Source organism: Cydia amplana, chromosome 4, assembly GCF_948474715.1.
Source record: "Cydia amplana chromosome 4, ilCydAmpl1.1, whole genome shotgun sequence".
Lineage (NCBI taxonomy): Eukaryota > Metazoa > Arthropoda > Insecta > Lepidoptera > Tortricidae > Cydia > Cydia amplana.
In genome coordinates this window covers 2,477,248-2,496,113 of record NC_086072.1, presented here as the reverse complement: position 1 = coordinate 2,496,113, position 18,866 = coordinate 2,477,248, and the positions used below count along the sequence as shown (strand labels likewise).

At 36.8% G+C, this 18,866-nt stretch overlaps 1 protein-coding gene across 3 annotated transcripts; it reads right to left on the bottom strand.

The window, feature by feature from the left end:
- Positions 1–369: 369 nt before the first annotated feature.
- On the bottom strand, positions 370–18,618 carry LOC134647572 (ras-related protein Rab6). 3 transcript variants are annotated; one of them, XR_010096834.1, is made up of 7 exons: positions 18,396–18,616; positions 18,025–18,083; positions 16,213–16,372; positions 10,554–10,925; positions 9,926–9,992; positions 1,116–1,225; positions 370–566 (listed from the first exon to the last, which is right to left on the bottom strand). XR_010096834.1 is itself a non-coding variant. In XM_063501926.1 (6 exons), the coding sequence occupies exons 1-6, from the start codon at positions 18,463–18,465 to the stop codon at positions 6,032–6,034; spliced, it is 630 nt and encodes a 209-aa protein (XP_063357996.1). In that variant the 5' UTR covers positions 18,466–18,618; the 3' UTR covers positions 5,800–6,031. The 3 variants fall into 3 exon arrangements, 1 of the variants encoding a protein (XP_063357996.1); XR_010096833.1 differs by lacking the exons at positions 370–566; positions 1,116–1,225 and adding an exon at positions 5,800–6,099; XM_063501926.1 differs by lacking the exons at positions 370–566; positions 1,116–1,225 and adding an exon at positions 5,800–6,099 and having other exon boundaries at positions 10,720–10,925; positions 18,396–18,618.
- Between the last annotated feature and the right edge of the window lie 248 nt (positions 18,619–18,866).

Here is an 18,866-nt window from a genome sequence, read left to right as displayed (position 1 = left end):
CCCTGACGATTGAAGAGTCCAAGAAAAAGTGGGTTCGTTTAATTGTAAATTTATAACAAAGGGTTTTTTTTTAATATTTAGAAATAGTCAACACTCTCCATTGGACTCGTCAATTATGTTCGAGTTAAGTTGACTGTTAACCTTAGCCATATTTGCCGAAGTTATTGGGATTATTAATTCTAACCAAACTCCCCTTGAGTTTGAAACATTGGTCATTTTCTTATTTTGTATAGAAGTTTTCACACAAAAGGACCACTTTAAATGCTATTAAGTATTTAAGTAGACTGATGTTTTTGACAAGGTAACAGTTAACTAACGGTTTCATCCTTGCCTCTAACTTTCACAATAATTATGCTATTTAAACAGTCGCATGCCTGCATTTAATTCATGTAAAACATACACCTGCGAAAGTTACGAACGCAAGGATGAAGTGGTTTTATAAAGTCAAGTGTGTTGCGTTTATCCAAACCCTGCCTTATCCGAAGACGAACATCCCATTCCATTTCTTCTCACTCTTCTGGTATTCCTCTATTTGGCGAGCGTAGACCACTTAAACCTAACAAATCCTGAAAAAAATAATTACAAACAGGTATTTAAAAAATCTGAGATTTACGGTAGAGGAGAACGTATTACTTTTACGGTTGACACGAGGACATGTGGTAATGTCAGGATGGCCCTTTCACTACGTTCTGAAGTGTATCAGATGGGAGGACCGGATCGCAACCTTGGTACGGTCCGAGGCCTGTTCGTTCGAGTGGAAGGTGGTTCGCCGTAAATCCGTTAAGGACGCAGCTAAATACAATCAGTAACATTTTCATCAGCGATAGTTTTCAGTAATGTCTGTCAGTATCTGTCTGACGTATTTCAAATCCTTTGAATGATGATGATAATAGTTTAATAGTTCATCCTCTAGGTAAATTATTAAAGCTAAATAAAGGTCGTCCATTTTCCCTTGAATACGTTTCGTTTGACCTTGGTGGCTGACGGCGTGTTATGACGCCGTGGAACTTTCCACATGTCATCACCGTAAAGACGGCCGTCTTTTTGCGTCCGTAAATTACGGCCGCTTTATGACGGCACCGCTTTCCTAGGAAACTATAGCTTAGAGGGCTTACTTGGATGCTCCGTGGGAAGCGTGCAGTGCGGGGGGGTGTTCAGCAGACGCAGCCGCCTTCGCTGCCCTCCTGTTCCGAGCCCAATGGGGACTGCGTCTGCAGGTCCACAGCTGGCCCGAATTAAGGAACACTATAGCGGCAAACAACTATTTTTAAAGAACAAAATTCCGGCTTAGGTTTAGGTATTTTTGCCAGACATACCTATCGGACCCATGGTGCCCAAATATTTGAATACCTACGCACTCTAACCTCTAACGTCTTGACAATAGAGGCACATCCTCATGTTAGAAAGCTCTGATATCTCCAATTGCAACTGGGCTTGTTGAACGCAAACGTCAACATGAAAATTTGACTTTTTAGACCTAGACTTCTGATCCTTGTAGTGGGGTTCTTATCTTACAATTACAATTTTCGTACATTTGCCATAAAAAAATCATACCTTTTGGGGCTAATGGAATAAATTAAACACCACTATTCAGCCTGGCGGCCTAGCGCAATATTTTTTCTCCCTCGTCATCACTTGGAACCAGTCATCTTTCTGGTGGCGGACTCCTACCCCTCTGACCTCCCCTGGGCCTCCACTCTAGTTTTCCTGGTCAATCGTTCATCATTTGTAGCTACCGCAATAATAATGATCACTTTATTTTTCGAGCAGTTTCAGAAAGCTCTTCATTGTTCAACAGCGAGAAATGAAGCTACATATTTTTAGGTCACATTGCCAGTGTTCAATTGTTTGATACGATTATGGTATGTAGTGTGAAGAACAAAAGCAAAAGCACTGTACCATTCATCAAAAATTATTTGTTCTAATTATTCATTCGTGTAAATTACTATTAACTTGTGATTGAAAGATGGTTATTAATTTTTATTTTATACTTCAGCACAAACAAAGCATTAACAGAATATAGTCGATATTAATACAGATTTCATAATTAATACGGAACGATAAAAAAGAAAATGCATAAAAGCTATGTATCAATCACAAACTGCGGGTAAGAAACGTTTATCGCTAATTTAGTAAAAGAATAAAACAAAATTGGGTTTAATGTTTTATTAAAAATATGTATATTCAGCGTGTATTATGGGTATTTACAATAAACCAGATTCGCAACTAAAACCAGTCATTGAAGTTTACGAAATTCATATTATTTATATTTATTGTTAATTAAGTTTTTTATTGCCGTTCTCAGTTATCGGTACTGATCTGTCTAGAATAGAATAATATGATTCGACGCACTGTTGACAATAACTGTAGATCTATAAAATAAAATGTCAGATTGTAATAAACATGAAGATACCCAGATTGATAATAATGACATTTGGATAGTATTTTCTTCACTTTCACTGTGCAAAGTCGGCTTCAAAAATGTTTAACTGTGCTATATATTGTACAAACGTGGAAAAAAATTACAATTAAATACATAATTATTAGTACCTATTTTTTGCAGATCATTAAAAGTAAGTGCGGTGCCGTGACCAGGATTTTACGTTAGATTTCAAACCTCTAGCCGCACAAACGTCATAACTTACCAAGTCAAATGCAATTTTGATTTTTCAAAATAAAGATTTAAAGATTTTAAAGTAGAATGGAATGGGAGACCTTTTTATAGATTGTTTTTTTTTGTTGAATAACAATTTGCAGCCAACATGCATGTATGATCAGAAGAAAATACCGAAATTAAAGTAGTGTCTGACCAAAGTCGCGCGCAGCGGAACATACAAAATATTATTTAGCCCCTAACTCAATTATCCAAACGAACATTCGAAAATAAAGAATATATTATCTCACATAAATTATATTACAAAAAATCCTACTAATAAATCTGTTATAACAATGTCAAAACTACTACTAAACATACAATAGGTATTGCTCTCAAATATATGTAACCATTAAATGTTACTATTGACATCAAGCTTGGAATGACAGTTTTTTACAGTATTACAATTATTAAAAAAGTTACAAAACATGAATAAAAGCCCAAGAGCGGTGATAATCTCACTAATTAAAAAACTTTAGATATAATTTATTAGAATCATAAGATTTTATTCTTAAGCACTAATTAAATAAATAATACTAATTACAAGGACCGCGGGACTCGGAACCTAATCTTTGCTAATATAATATATTACTTATGTCTAAACCGAAACAAACCGAGCTAAATTTCAAAAATGGCCAATAGTTCGTGTGTCTGTAATGAATAAGGGAACATTTATAAATTTTCTTTAACGTCACACTTCGGTATAGTTGATATCGTGAAAGGGAATAGAGCTATTTAGCTGCCACTAACTCAATCAATAATAGTCCGTAATAAAACAGTTATTTACGAAAAAATCTTAATTGACCACTGTATTTTTTTTTCTTGTCGTGTTATATCTTTATTTGTTAAGAAAATTGTATAGGCCCGGTCCCGCGGTACGCGCTATATACAACACAGAGCTTTAGTCGTCCCTTCATACATATCGCACCTTTGAAACGAAAACACACAAGTCCCGGTCATGACACACATGAGATAATAAGTTCAAGTGTGATGCAGATATTCAAGATTAAAATGAATGACATGATAATTCATGGCATTAGATAATAGTTATTTTCGATACAAGTGCGAAAAAGAGGAAATTCGAAACGAGTGGCGATAAATTAAAACACGACCGAAGGGAGTGTTTTAAATCGACACGAGTTGCGAATTACCTATTCGCACGTGTATCGAACAACGTTTTACAGTACATATGGCACTTTAAAGTTCCGACATACACACGAAAAGTGCTATTTTACGCACTAGTGCGGAAAAGTAGCCCATATGTACTGTAAATATAATTATTAGATAGATTTTGGATTAGATAAATATAATCCAAAACATTTCGCTTATAATTTATATAACTTCATTATACTTCAACCAATCTCTGGCGCGTTCGAAATATGTATCTGTGTCCAAATTACTAAAAATATTCGAATTCAAATAATATTTTACAGTCTGGTAAACCAATTTGACAGAAAAGGACACGAAATTTAAAAAATCGTTTAGCTCGAAACATGCTTACATTTTTCATATTTGCCGCCTTTTTTCAACGGACAAATTCGTTAGTTGTTTTCGTTTTAAAAGTGCGATCTTACTATTAGCCCGAATAGGCCCGTACTGCAGCATACTTGCACTTAAAACCGAGTACCCCAACAGTCTTAGGGAATAGATTCGTCCGATAAGTAGAAAATTGACTTATTTCGTCACATGATTATAAGAATAAAAAATATATTAAGTATTATGATAGCTGTACAACATTATCTTAATATATCATGAAGAGTCGACACGACAAATTAGACTTTATTGTTTAAAAAAAAAGGCCAAATACGGACGTAGGATGGTCGAGTTTTTATCGTCTGCCATCGTCGCCACCCTAACTTGTAAGTGCGATAGTGAGCGTGATACAAGAGACGATAAGTGCAACCGTCATATCGGTACACAAAGGTGAATTTGAAAAATCTGTTCCCCATTATAAAACTATGCAAAACCTCAGCGCTACTTCGAATGAGATCATCTAGCTAAATATCATAGTTTCAGAACGTTGGCCATAATTGTTACTATGACCAAGCCGCGCTAAAATGGACCTTAATCAATCTAGCTTAATGTTTTTTATACATTAATCGTCTTATAGTTTTTCAGCTCATTCTATTTGACAATAGCTTGAAACTTTAGCTCTTAGTAATCTTTTATTAAGTGTGAATTATTCCATACAGTAGCGCTAAGACATCACCCTATAGTCCACATTTAAAACATCTAGGATCACCCATTCAGCATTCATCTCATACAAATTGTATGGCTCCCTCACCGGTCTTGCATTATGTACACTTGAGAACACAATAAACACGTAAAAATAAATTCATTCAGCCAGATTTGTTAGTTGCATTATAATTTAAAATATATAATAAGGAATTCACGCTTTATTATGTCCTCAAGTGTATTTTCGCGTGCTTTTGTGTCTTGCATTCAACGTACAGCAAAATAATTAGGCTCACATAAGTGTAGACAGCTATCGGCAACTATTTAAGTTACATAACCTAGTATCACTGTGGAGACACACAAAAGCACAAGCCTTAGCCTTAGTGTAAGGCCTGAGTGGACGCTCGAGTTGGGCGTGCGGCGGGGCGGGGCGTGCGGCGTGCATGTTAAACAGATGCGCACGTATAGGAGCGGCCTTAGTGCACGCTGCTCACATCACGCGTGACCCCGACGCCACGCTGCACGCCCCGCCGAACGCTCCGCTCCGAGCGTCCACTCAGGCCTTACACTTAGACCTGCACTAACTCCTGTAGAACATTCAGTTTCGGTCCGGGGACGAAACTTGTGAACGTCTGACTGGAACGTTTCATTCGAAAAAAGAAAGCTTCAAGGTAGTTGCGGCATACTAATTTCAATTCTAAGTTGAGAGTATTAAAGTTGCTTTTTCAATGTTAAAGCTACATATGATTGCGAAGGGCTAGCTACATAGTTATTCAAAAGGAAGAGTCGCACTTAATTTAACGCGCTCGTGACATCTCTGAAGCAGCAAGTGTCCATATGTTACCTTGTCCGCTTAATAAACGTCGTTTTCCACCGACATGACACAAAAGAGACAACCGTTCTTCGATAAAACCTTATCACACTGCGATAAAACACAACAGCGCATACTTCTCTGGTTTACAAAACAATCGTATGTAGCTTCCATATTTAAACTTTAACCCGATGCATTACGGTCGCAACTCCAACGAATCTCACCTGGCGAATCATAAATTATTTTCCTATCCGTAATCATATGTAGCTTCAACTTTAAACTCTAATCCAACGCGTTACGGTCGCTATTCCAACACACCTAAAAAGCTTTTCTTCTTTTTTCTTTAGAATTCCATCCAGCCAGTGCGGAGCTGCGTGAGTGTGTGAGTGCGGCTAACAGGCGCAGCCTCCATCGGGCTCCTTGTGGTCGCCGGGCGCTTGGCGCAGGATCACCTCTTGCACTGTACATCGCGAGAGATTAAGGAAAATATGGAAACCAAACGGAAAAGCCGGGAAGAAAACTTTGGGCGAGATTGCGTTACGTTTTACGCGATTTTATAGGGGCATTCCAGAAACTTCTGAAAGATCGACACTGTTACATTGTTAAATCGAGTTCCTACCATTTTTAGAAGTTTTTCAAGAGTAGCTTTTTATAAGTGAAAGCGATACTTTGGTGGTATGCGTTTCTAATGAATCTCATATCTGCGTTTTAGGAAGGGCAAAGTTGAGGCAAATTTATAATTACGCAGTGCGTAAAAAGGAACGCAATCTTCATCGTACTTGCTCTAAAAGGTACAATGTCTAAGAATGTTTGCTAAAAGAACGTTATATAGAATATTTAATAGCCTTATTGTAGAACCTTTTGCAACTTATGAGGAGTTGTGATCTACACATAGGTACGATAGAAGAAAATTAGTAACAAATGGCTTCAGAGAAATAGTATTAACCAGAAAAATATATGAAGCAAATGAGTTTAGAGAAACGCCGATATACAAATATATTATCGTTCCGCTCAACTCTATTAAAATTAAATAAAGCGCATATGACATAGATTATTATATAATTTGATAAATGAAATGTGTGTTAAACTTATTAAGCCCATAAATACGTTAGATTATAAAAAATATTTAAAAGCATTAGTGGTAATACAAACACTTAACATTTAAAATATGTATAATATTTTATCAAGCCATTACACAAGCGTTGAGGAGAGAGTTTGTGTATTGCTAATAGCACTAATGTTTGAACTCTGCACTACATTCGATAATTCAGAGTTTACCCAATAACTCAAAAGAAACGTATAGGTATTTGAAGTTACAAACGCATGCTAAAATGGTCTGACAAATTTCTGTTATGTTGTCAATCGTCACTACTTCTGACAATTTGAAATACTATAGCAAAAGTAATTAAGTGTTAGCATTTCTTATTCATCTACATCAAAACACTACCATATAGCAATACACAAACAACTCTATAACGAGAACAATTGAATCAGCAATCGTTCCGCCATCTTTGTGTAATCTTACAAATATTTCTGGTCTTTTGTCTACCTCTGTAGTTATTGATTCAACTGTTACAATAAGAGTAAATACTAGCATACAGAAGCGACAGTACGTGAACAATGTTGAGAGATACCTGAGCGACGCCGTGAGCGAGATTTTAACCACGTAATTGATTTATTTCAAAAATAGAAATACGGAATCAACTGTGAACTACGGAAATTCGGATACTTTCGACAAACGATATAATCATCGCGACATCAATTACTATTTGAAATTAAATCTTAAATGTAGGTACAATGAAGTTAGACCAACTCAAATTTATTTGTAAATACATTGTACTTAATAAAACGTCCATGAAAAAAAAACCAATACAAATATTTGATAATAATAATTTGATTTATAATATTTAAAACTTTCGCGTTTTGAACACAATTAACTAAAACCTGAGTTGAAACGTCGGTAAATAAAGGTAATACAATAAATTTCGCGATAGACCCGTCTATAATTTGATTTGTTCTCAAACTTGTGAAATTTTCCAGTAATAAGTAAAGTAACATTTAAATTTTTACGACGAATAATGTATTCATTTTGCTCACTAAACTAACAATCCTGTATCTTGCCATTCGATAAATATACAAAATAACATAATATTTACCTCGGCAATCAATTGTCCTAACCTTAACGTAAAAAGAAATCGCATCTACACCAAACAAATTCCGGTGTTAAACCAAATGTTTTGACAGAAATTTTAACACGTTAACCGCCAAAGATGTCATTGTCAACAGCCCGATTTCAACCTTCGTGCATTCCGACAAGGTTCACAAGGTTAAAAGGTAAAAAGTATAATATCGTATTTCAACTACATTTTTCTCGCTCATCGCATCTACCCTAGTAATATCGCCAGAACAAATACCGTACCTGTTTGAGTCAGGATATCGCCAACACTACTCCCTTCCGTACACTAGTATTGTTACGTACGAGTAATAAGTACATACAAGCGACATAAATTAGTATTAGTAACGTTACTTACAACGGTGTTAGACGGTAACCATCACCAACACAGGCACTTCGCGGGGTGTGAAATTAGCTACAGAACGTGTTAAACGTCAGCTGTCAGTTTGACAGCTGTCAACCAAAAACATTTTCTAGCAAATAAGCCGATTCAAACGTACTACGTAAGTTTTAAAAACGGGCTTTAATAGTAAATTGGCTATTGTTTTGAATCATAAATTTTTAATAACATTCAATATTTTAGAAACACTATCAACTCCAAAAATTAGAGCTGTGTTGCTTTATAAAAATAGGTATGTGGGTATGACCGTCTAAGACCATTTCAAACTTCTGTAGCTAACTTGACACCATAAAACGTTCATGGTAAAACAAAATGACGTCACATTTGTTCTTGCTTGTCACTCCAAACTCCGACTAGCGTGTTAAACATAAATATGTGTTCTAGCCGACACGCATTAATATGTATACATACGTAGACCGTACATAATGGTGGTAAAACTGTGCAAACGAGCGTGGATTGTATTAAATGTTGTTAGGATTTCAGGGTTAAACTCTTTGCCTATTAAGATAGTGATATTGACAGATGTTCTTGGTAACAATGATAACTTGATTATACTCTATGAAATATGTTGTACCCTTCCAAACTTTATGCCATCCTATTTTAATGAAACTTACACGTAACTGAAACATAATAAGAGTAGGTTATTTAAAACCTAACGAATAATCATTTTGGTAACTAAGCGTGGTAAATAAGATTTTTATCCGTCATTTGTCGACCTCAAACGCCAACTGTCATAATCACATTCTTATAAAAGTAAAGAGAAATTATATCATATTATTTCCAATGCCACTGATGCATATTGCGAGATCTGATGATTTCGAAATATCCCATGACAGAGGTGCCAGAGTGCAGAGTGAAAGTAGCTTGCTCAATTGAAACTTTATTGATATACTAGCGACCCGCCCCGCACGGGTTACACAAATTATACATCTAAACCTTCCTCAAGAATCACTCTACTGATATGTGAAAACCGCATGAAAATCCGTTCTGTAGTTTTTGAGTTTATCGCGAACATACATACAGACGCGTCGGGGGACTTTGTTTCATAATTTATAAGGTGTAGTGATTTTTCATAGATTATTATCATCATCAACACGTATAGAATTATTAGTATATTCCTTTAGGTTTTATTTACATTCCTTTAACCTTTTCCACGCCGTGTCAAACACAAAAGCTGTCACTCAGACGCCACATCATTGAAGTGTCAAAACTGAAGTTGAACTTTATTTATATGCACGTAGGTCGATGTTGCTCTGTGGTCTGTGACCGATTAATCGGTCTTTGGAGTTGAACCTACGGTGCGGATATATCGGTCATTGGCGTCCAAAAGGTTAAATACCTATAAAAAACCATACAATTGACTTAGCTCTTCTTGTAATACTGTTATAAGTTATTCCTCCTAAATGTAACTATTTTTATCGATAACTATAACAAATTATCATAACTCTTTACCCTCTGGCACCACGATCAATCCCAAACCTCCAAATGGTGTCTCATGAATATGTGTGTTATCAACAACATGACAAACATGTGTGAAGTTATGGGCTTCTATTGTTTCCCAATAAGTTTTAAGTCATAATGTATTGTTTGCCCGCATTTTCGTTAGTCATAATTCAGTTAAAACTAATGATAATATGACAGACAATACATTATGACTTAAAACTTTATGGGAAACAAAGGGCCCCGTGAAGTTATATGTTGTAAAAAGGATACTGTCTTCAGGAGGCTTGTTCTCAGCGGAATCCATGCCGGGCAGGGCGGCCGCTACTCGCCGGAATAACTGGAAACATTCAATTAAACCCTTATTCATAAAAGTTAGGATACCTCTGATAAATTTTAACTCTAATAAACAAAAGGTGAAAATTACGTGGGTACAAAAAATATTAATTTATCAGGCGTTTTAGATTTTACACGCGTTTATGATTAAAGCCATTCGTCTCTAGTTAAAAAGCCATTTGGCTGCATCAGGTGGCATACATTAATGATTGTTTAGTAATGGTTTTATGTAGTGCTTTTTCATGTCTTATTCACTTTAATTGACATAGTTAATGAACAGTGAAATCTGTATAGTGACTAGCAATAAATTGGCAGACAGACACTTAAATACCGATTACGTTTTATTTGTTTACTAAAAAATAAGTGTTGGTCAAATGGAAACGGTAGCCGGTATATGGAGGGATGATTTGTGATATCACGCTATAACAGCAAGATTTGCCATTTATTTCAGGCATAACTCGCTTTGCGATCCCCATACTCGATACACACCTGCCGTTTGTCCGACAAGTCGGTCTTGTCGACCAACATGACCTTGAACAGTTATGTCTAGTATCTGATATCTCACCTGTTTCACGTTATATCCCGCCTTAGCAGAAGTCTCTATGAACATCACATTCAGCTCCTTCGCCTTGCGATCCCCATCCTCGGAAGAGACCTGTCTCTTGTCCGACAAGTCGGTCTTGTCGACCAACATGACCTTGAACAGTTATGTCTAGTATCTGATATCTCACCTGTTTCACGTTATATCCCGCCTTAGCAGAAGTCTCTATGAACATCACATTCAGCTCCTTCGCCTTGCGATCCCCATCCTCGGTGGAAACCTGTCTCTTGTCGGACAAGTCGGTCTTGTTGCCGACCAACATGATGATGACGTCAGACCCGCGCTCCGTGCGGACGTCGTCGATCCATTTAGAGGTTTGGTGGAATGAGTTTGCGTCTGTGAAAAGATAAACGGATTTAGTGAGTCAGTGTTCAATATTAAGTCAAAGATAATACCTACTTTGTAAGTGTTGACATAACTTTAGATTATCATGTTTAATTATTGTATCTATGTTTTCATTCGTGTGATATTAGTAAAAAAAAAGGATTAAATGGGAGGTAGCGTATACTGCACGTGGATTAAAAAATTTAAAGTAAAAAAATAGGAAAGATTTTGAAGGAGTCCTACGTAGCAAATTGATAAAACGTCCACGGAATTTATGTTTAGCTAGTAACAAACTATCTATATGTATTAATCATTGTCAAAATACGAAGTAAACAATATATTTCTGTATATATTGCGCTAACTATTGCAAAATCGATATAGACATGAGATCCTCAGGAGACACAAGGGCCGACGAAAGTATAACCCTATATTCGGAACGAGATAAAATTTCAGTAATCAATTGCCGTTTTAAATATTTATTTAAATATTTTTAAATAATACCTTAGCTTAGGTAAATCATAAAAACTGTTCTGTGGTTTACATGCAATCAGTTTATCGGCTTATCTTAACGCTATAAAAGTATTAACAAACTTGTTCGGGTCTGTAATAAACGTAATATATTCGCGTAATACGCAGCAACAATTATGATAATTTTATGCTACTGACCTCGTAACACAGAATAGATAATATCCTATTAAAGTACAGATCCATGGTCTTTCTAAACCAATGTTACACAAAGAATACCCCAAATAATATATAATTTTTAACTTATATTTGTTTGCATGCAGTGTTTACCTGTAAGTGATTATGACACCACTCCCTACATGTATTAGCTTGTACGTTTTTAATGTATCGATGTCAACAAACGTTCGTGAACCTTAAATAAATAATGCCTTTTCTCTTTGCAGTATATACGGATTATTTAGACGGTGCGAGAACTCGCGTGCGAGTTTCATCACATTGCGGTATTTGAGCGGTCGGCTGAATTGGATGTAACCTCAATAGTCCGCCTAAATGAGCCCTAATACTTACAACACAGGATTTTCAGGTTTACTATAGAAGTATAGACAAAGCGAGCTGAAGAAGTTTGATCACGCTACTTTGTAATGGTTACGAAACGTACGATCGATCGCATGTTCATATAAAGTTATTGCTACAGGCATACCTACAGGTAAAGTTTAGGGTCTCCCGATATATCAACGCCGAATTGGCAAAAGCCGATAGAAAAAAGCCCTGTTTATGTATGCGCAATAAGAGCGAGAAAGACGTCGTCGTGTCGGAAGGCGTCAGCCGAGCCGAGCCGTTCCGCATATTAAAACTTATAATTTTGTATTAGCCCCCTCATTATGTGAACTGCATCAGAACTGCACTAGAACTACCTTTTTGCAGCTGGGTTGCATTTCAAATACAGTCTATACCGGCTCTTAAAGCAATAGAGGCATGATATAAGTCTTGGAGTTGACATATTTTCGAGCTCCTTGACCGCTCAGATGTTATTGCAAGCATGCACAAATAAACCAACCACGCTTCAATAGATCAATAAGGTTTATTGAGACATTGGCCCGAAGGCCGGGTGTGGACAAATATTTGCCGAACACAACCAATATTGGACTTGAACGCCCCAATTAGTTTAGATTACCTAGACTGTGCCTAGACTAAGGTCAGGATAGGGCGTCGTTTACTAGTTTTAGGCAAGATGAAAGTCTATTTGTATAAAATAGGATGCTAAAGTTAGTTACTTTTATAAGGTTAATAGTAATGAAAGTAATCTCACAGCAATTCTTAGAAATATGTACGATGAAAATATACCATTCCAAATAGTTCGGCCCGCAATGTAAAGCAAAGCACCAGTTACGAGATATAAGTTTTTTTATAATATCTATTAACATTTATATAACATTTTTAAAAATTTAATTAAGTGTGACTGCTACGTACTGTCCTTACTTATCTAGCCGGAAATGGAGAGAAAATTGTTAGTGTCAGGAGAAAATTTCCGGCTTAGTATAATGACTGTTTAGATAAAATTGTGGGAAATTCTGCGTAGATAAAGTATGATAGTAGGTAAATTAAGCAGTAATAATAATGTTAAATAATGTTAGCCAGATGGAGCTGAATTCAGTCCGTTGCCCAACCTTCCGACAGCCGAGGCCGTCGACACACTTTCAGTTTCAGAAGTCATGCAACACCTGAAATCGCTTCCTAGTCGTTTCATTGTACTAGAACTAGAATATATACACGTAATAATTGAAAAGGGAGGTAATCACATGAAATAGTATGACGTTTGTCTAGTTTTATAATTGTTTGTTTTATAATTTTGTGCATATTTGTGTCAGCTGGAGCGTGTATAAAATTGTGATAAATCGGACGAAAAATGCTATTTTCACTGCAAAATCGTTGAATACTCCACATTAAAACGTTCTAAAGAAATATAGTGCCGTTAGATACTCTGCTATTAAACGTAACTCATTCGAGTATCTATGGCCTCTTAACAATCCTTTCGAAGATTAAAGTTAGTAGGTACTTATAGGTGCAATTCACCAGTAGTGCCAGTTACACCTTCTCCCTCAATATTTTTATACAACCTCGGTGGCAAACAAGCATAAGGCCTGTCTGATGGTAAGCGATCATCGTAGACCTATCGTTTAACATCGTCTAACACCAATGGACCCCTGTAACTCTAAGGGTAAAAAGAGGCGCAAAAATATGTCAAACAAATGGCACAGCGAAATATGCTCAGCAAACGTAAAATGGAATTATGTTAGTGGCTTTTTACGATGAACCACCGTTATTAAGGGGCCCACTGATTACCAGTCCGCCGGGCGATATCAGCCTGTCAGTTGTTCGGAACTGTCACCTTTCGCGTTTAACTGTCAGGCTAATATCGTCCGGCGAACTGGTAATCAGTGGGCCCCTTTAATACTATACATGACGTCAAACCGCAAAAAGTTTTACAATATTCCCCAAACATTGTTTTTATTACAAGAACAGTACTCGGCGAACTTTCACTTGAGAACAAAGTTACGCAAACATTTAGGCGGTGGGTAAAGTTCCGAAGCCGACTTACCCCAAAACTTTCCTTGCAAAGTTGGCTTTTTATGTAAGGGTTTTTTTTGAACGTAGGAGTTTTTATGATTTTTTCATTAGAACTGAATCCCTGTGCGTATGAATTTTGTATTTACCGAGGTCACTTAACCGGCAGGCTGCTTGAGAAACAATGAGATCGTCGGTCTCATTGTAAAACATTTTTTTTATTCATAAGCCATATATATTGTATGTGTAAATGTTGATGTTATGCAATGCAGTTATCAATACAAATTTACCCAGTGGGTGTAGCATTTTTATAACAATGCTAGACGTGGCCGATGTGTACTTTTGGTATAGTTAGTCTTTCGCTACGGACTATACCTTTTACCGTCCATCCAGAAAACTAATACCTTTCCCAACATTGAACAAGTCAGACGTGCTACATAATTCTCGAGCTCTGTGTCCCCCAGAGTCCCCGAGCTCCTAGCTGTCCATCAAATATTCACACCGACCGACCTGTATCACCGCAAAAAGTCTTATATTCGCGTGGAAACTATGGCGGATGACGTCTTTTAAAGGAAGGGAACTTCAATAAATTGTATCGGAATGTTTTAGGGAATAGATAGCTGCAGACATATCTTTACAAGAAATATGTACAGTCGCCATCAGATATATCGGAGCGGCTTAGGCGCTCACAAATATCTGAACACGCCTCGATTGTCAAGGCGTTCCAGTGCGTGGTCGGATATTTTTGAGCACCTCGGGCGCTTCAATATATCTGATGGCGACTGTACTTATAAATATAATTGTTTAAATATTGTTTTGCGATTGTGATCGTTACCGCGTCTATAGTTTAGCGAAGTCTCAGATATATTCACATAGAAACTATGGCGGATGGCATCTTTTAACCTTTTGGACGAGAATTACGGATATATCAGCACCGCAGGTCCAACGCCAAAGACGAATTATTCGGTCACATACCACAGAGCAACATAGACCTACGTGCACATGCATAAAGTTCAATTTCAGTTTTGACACTTCAGTGACGTGGCGTCCGAGTGAAAGCTTTTGTGTTTGACACGGCGTCGAAAAGGTTAAAGAAAGGGAGGATGTAGTAAATTGTATATATCAGCTAAATTGTTCTGCGATTTGTTGCCGACATATTTTTACCTATAAAAATATGCTTCAAATACATATATACATGGTGCCGCTTTTAGTATAGATAGGTCATAGGAAGACCAATGATAGGGTCCTTAACCTATCGCTTTAACCCCCATGTATGTTCACTGTAAACTAATGGAAATATAAATAACTGTTTAAATAGTGTTCTTTTGGTTGCGATCGAAAACTAACGTAAAGAACGATGAATGACTTCTAGTTATTCATGAAATATTCAGACGGGGCACTGTCCGACCTACACTATTACCTTGTAATGTGGAATACATGGAAGAAAACTAGTGTATAAACTCTCCGACTCGGCCCGTTCGGTGTGAATCGTACTTAAGATGCTATCTAACACCGTTGTACAGATAAATCGGAGCAGTCAAGGTATTCACAAATATCTGAACAAAGCTTCTATTATCAAGAAGTTATAGTGCATGCTCAGATGATTTTAGTAATCACTTTTAATTATGTGTCGGTAGAAAAAATTGGTCGTGTATTTTGATTGCTAAATCTTTTTCGACCCTCCATTTCAATCTCGCTAGGTTCTAGGGGGGTGCTACCCACGGTTAGGAAGTAAAGTTTAGCGACAGATCTAATTAGGGCCTAGTCAAGTTTGCAACCGGCCGACCGTACAATCCCCACATCCCTTGACCCTTGTCCGGTCCCTGTTCAAAAGTGACAATCAAATGTCACGAAAGAAACTTATTCACATCAAACTTGGATAAAAGTTCGAGGGCCTTGTGAAATGTGAAATTTTATTTAATATTAAAAGGAAAAACTGGAAAATTCACCACCTCGGGCAAGATTCCAGCCTGCGACCTTTGCGACTCATGTAGCCCATGTACTATGTAGGTCTACAGATGTAGTGCATAATTGTTTTCCATCGTATTTTCTCAGAAACGTTCGTAATTGTCATGCTACTTCAGTCAACCTCAGTACTTTAGGTATTTATATCAAACAATCTCTGAGAAAAACGTATTTAACCAATTATCAAGACTGAAGTGATTCCAAAAATGCTTTATGAACAAAATTTTGAACAGAGCACCAACTATGAACATTGTTATCTGAAAATGCTAGTCAACATACATTTAATGAAATAAAAAATACTCACTGGTTATATCATAAACCACTACAGCAACAGTGGAGTCCCGGATATAAGAAGGGATGAGTGAGCGGAACCGCTCCTGGCCCGCCGTGTCCCAGAGTTGTAGTCTCACCGTGCGATCTTCCAGATACATGGTCTTTGAGAGGAAGTCAATACCGATTGTTGCCTGCACAAGATTTAATAAAATTAAGGTTTTTTATTTACCAAAAGTGTGCAACAGTATCTTGTACACAAGGTAGACTCTCTGTCCGTAAAACAGTTAGAAATAGATGGGTAGATGCTGTTCTGGCACACTCATGCTCAGCCTACACAGTACAGGTATCATAAGAATCTAAGTTAAAAGATTCAGTTGTAGAGTACAATTAGATCCATTTACCAATTCAAACAAGTAACTAATAGATGGACTCGAAAGTCATCGGGTAGTTCATAACCTCGTTGAAGTAACATGAAAGTGATGAGTGATATCACTATAGTTGTGCCGTTCTCAAGAACATTCTCTGATTTGTATGGAGATAATGTTCTTGAGAACGTCAGCCTAGATATCACAATATTTAAAATCTAGTGACCAAAAATTATGAACAAAAAATGTATAATAACTAGGGATGTACTGACTAGTCGCCGACTAGTTGGGAAAGCCAACTATCCGGCCTCATTTGTAGTCTGCGATTAGTCGGCGACTAGTCGGCAAAAATGGCCGATTAGTCGGCACTTTATAAGTGACAGAAAAACAGGGCAAAAAGAAATAAACAGCAAATATTTACCATAAGCTTTTCACCAATTTTACCCAAATTCCTATTTAGGGTGCTTACGAAAACTTTTGTTCGAATTATTGTACGTGGTCCGTGTGGTCGCTTTCTTATGTCCGATTGTCGTATGAAATATAGTCTTAGAATTTATTTTTTCTTTTTAGCGTTACTGTATGTATAATATGATATTAATAGCGGGACAAAAAGGATAAAACGATTGTTTTTAAGTGCACCTGAACCGAACTTAGACGAAACTTAATGATCTGGCCAACTAGCCGACTAGTCGGCCGACTAATCGGCCATCCCAGCGCCGACTAGTCGGCCGACTAATCGGCCATCCCAGCGCCGATTAGTCGGCTGTTCGGCCAAATCAATAGTCGGTAAATCACTAATAATAACTGTTGAGGTTGTATAAAAGTTTGTCAGGAATTTAAGACTAACTCTTTACACAAACTTAAAGACTACATTTTTATATAACCTTTTAATGTGATCAATGACCATGCAATTCCATAGATTGATTTTAAGTATGTCATTTATAAGTTTTTAAGTTTCACATATTACAAGATTGTTCAATGTGGATAAACCACAACTTTAATTTAGATCAGTTAGCATTAAATGGATACAGAAGATAAGATGACACACTTTTTTTACTTTAGTTGGATTTGTGTGGATCTCATATGATCATTATTAACTCACTACATAATATAAACTAGTCAAAGTGTAAAAGATGTTAAACATTATCATATTATGAATAAGTTAATTATTGTTATGATAAAATAATTTAATACCAGCTTATCACATTAAGTATTGTATTGATTGTATCATAATGTTATTTTAATGGATTGATGTAGGTCTAGTCTATTAAAAATCAAGATAGCATTGTGTTTTACATCTTGTAACCATTCTATAGAATCCAATCATTTATTGCCAAGTAAGTACAAGCTGCATTAACTGTTTCTCTCAAATAGATTAAAGATTGGGGTCATACATCCTAAAGTCAATTATTCGCGATTCAAAGCTAACAGTATTTTAATGAGAACAGCATTCTAATAACAACAAATGTCTGACTCACCTGATAAGTGTTGTCAAAGCTATCATACATGAATCTAGTGATGAGCGACGTCTTCCCCACTGAAACACATCAAGATCTCATGAGCACGGGGGCCGGGACACGGGCGGTCGGTAACGGTCTCGTGAGAACAGCCCAGCCCCCGACAATGTACATGTACACCGTTCGCTCGGAGCGTAACCTACATCCTAGTACCGTACTGAACGTACCCCTCTACTCATCACCATCACACGACCGACACCGATCACCCGTAAAACTCTAACCAAATATAGGTCACCAACTCGATAAAGTCTAGACAAATCTATACTTACGTGTCGTAAATTCAAAAACTAACAATTAAAAATGTACGAGACATAATTTCGATCTTGACTTACCGCTCTGTTCTCCCAGGAACACGAGCTTGAACTTGCGTAAAGGATTACCGAATTCACCCGACGCGGACATCGTGATTTGTGTAAATTAGTTCGCTAAACTATTAATTTCACAGTATTTCTTATCACAGAAAACTACATGAACAGTGACAGCTCGAGCCACTCCTCGCACACGAGCGCAGCGCCGCCACGTTATCCCGGCGGACTGACGGCGCGACACACAAGCCAACTCAGCAAAAAAATTACAAATTGATTTTTAATTCATTGTTTCGAATTAAAACCAGTTCTAATTTATTTGACCGTAGATAACTTCTAATTATGATTCCTTTTCCTTAATTTGGCTCTTATTTGTAAATAATTTTAAAATAATTGAAATATAAGTTAAGTTTCTGAACGGCCGTTTCGGAACTTTGCGTTGTGTTCACATATAGACGCGGATAGCGCCAATAAAATTATTACTTTGAAATTTGAAAA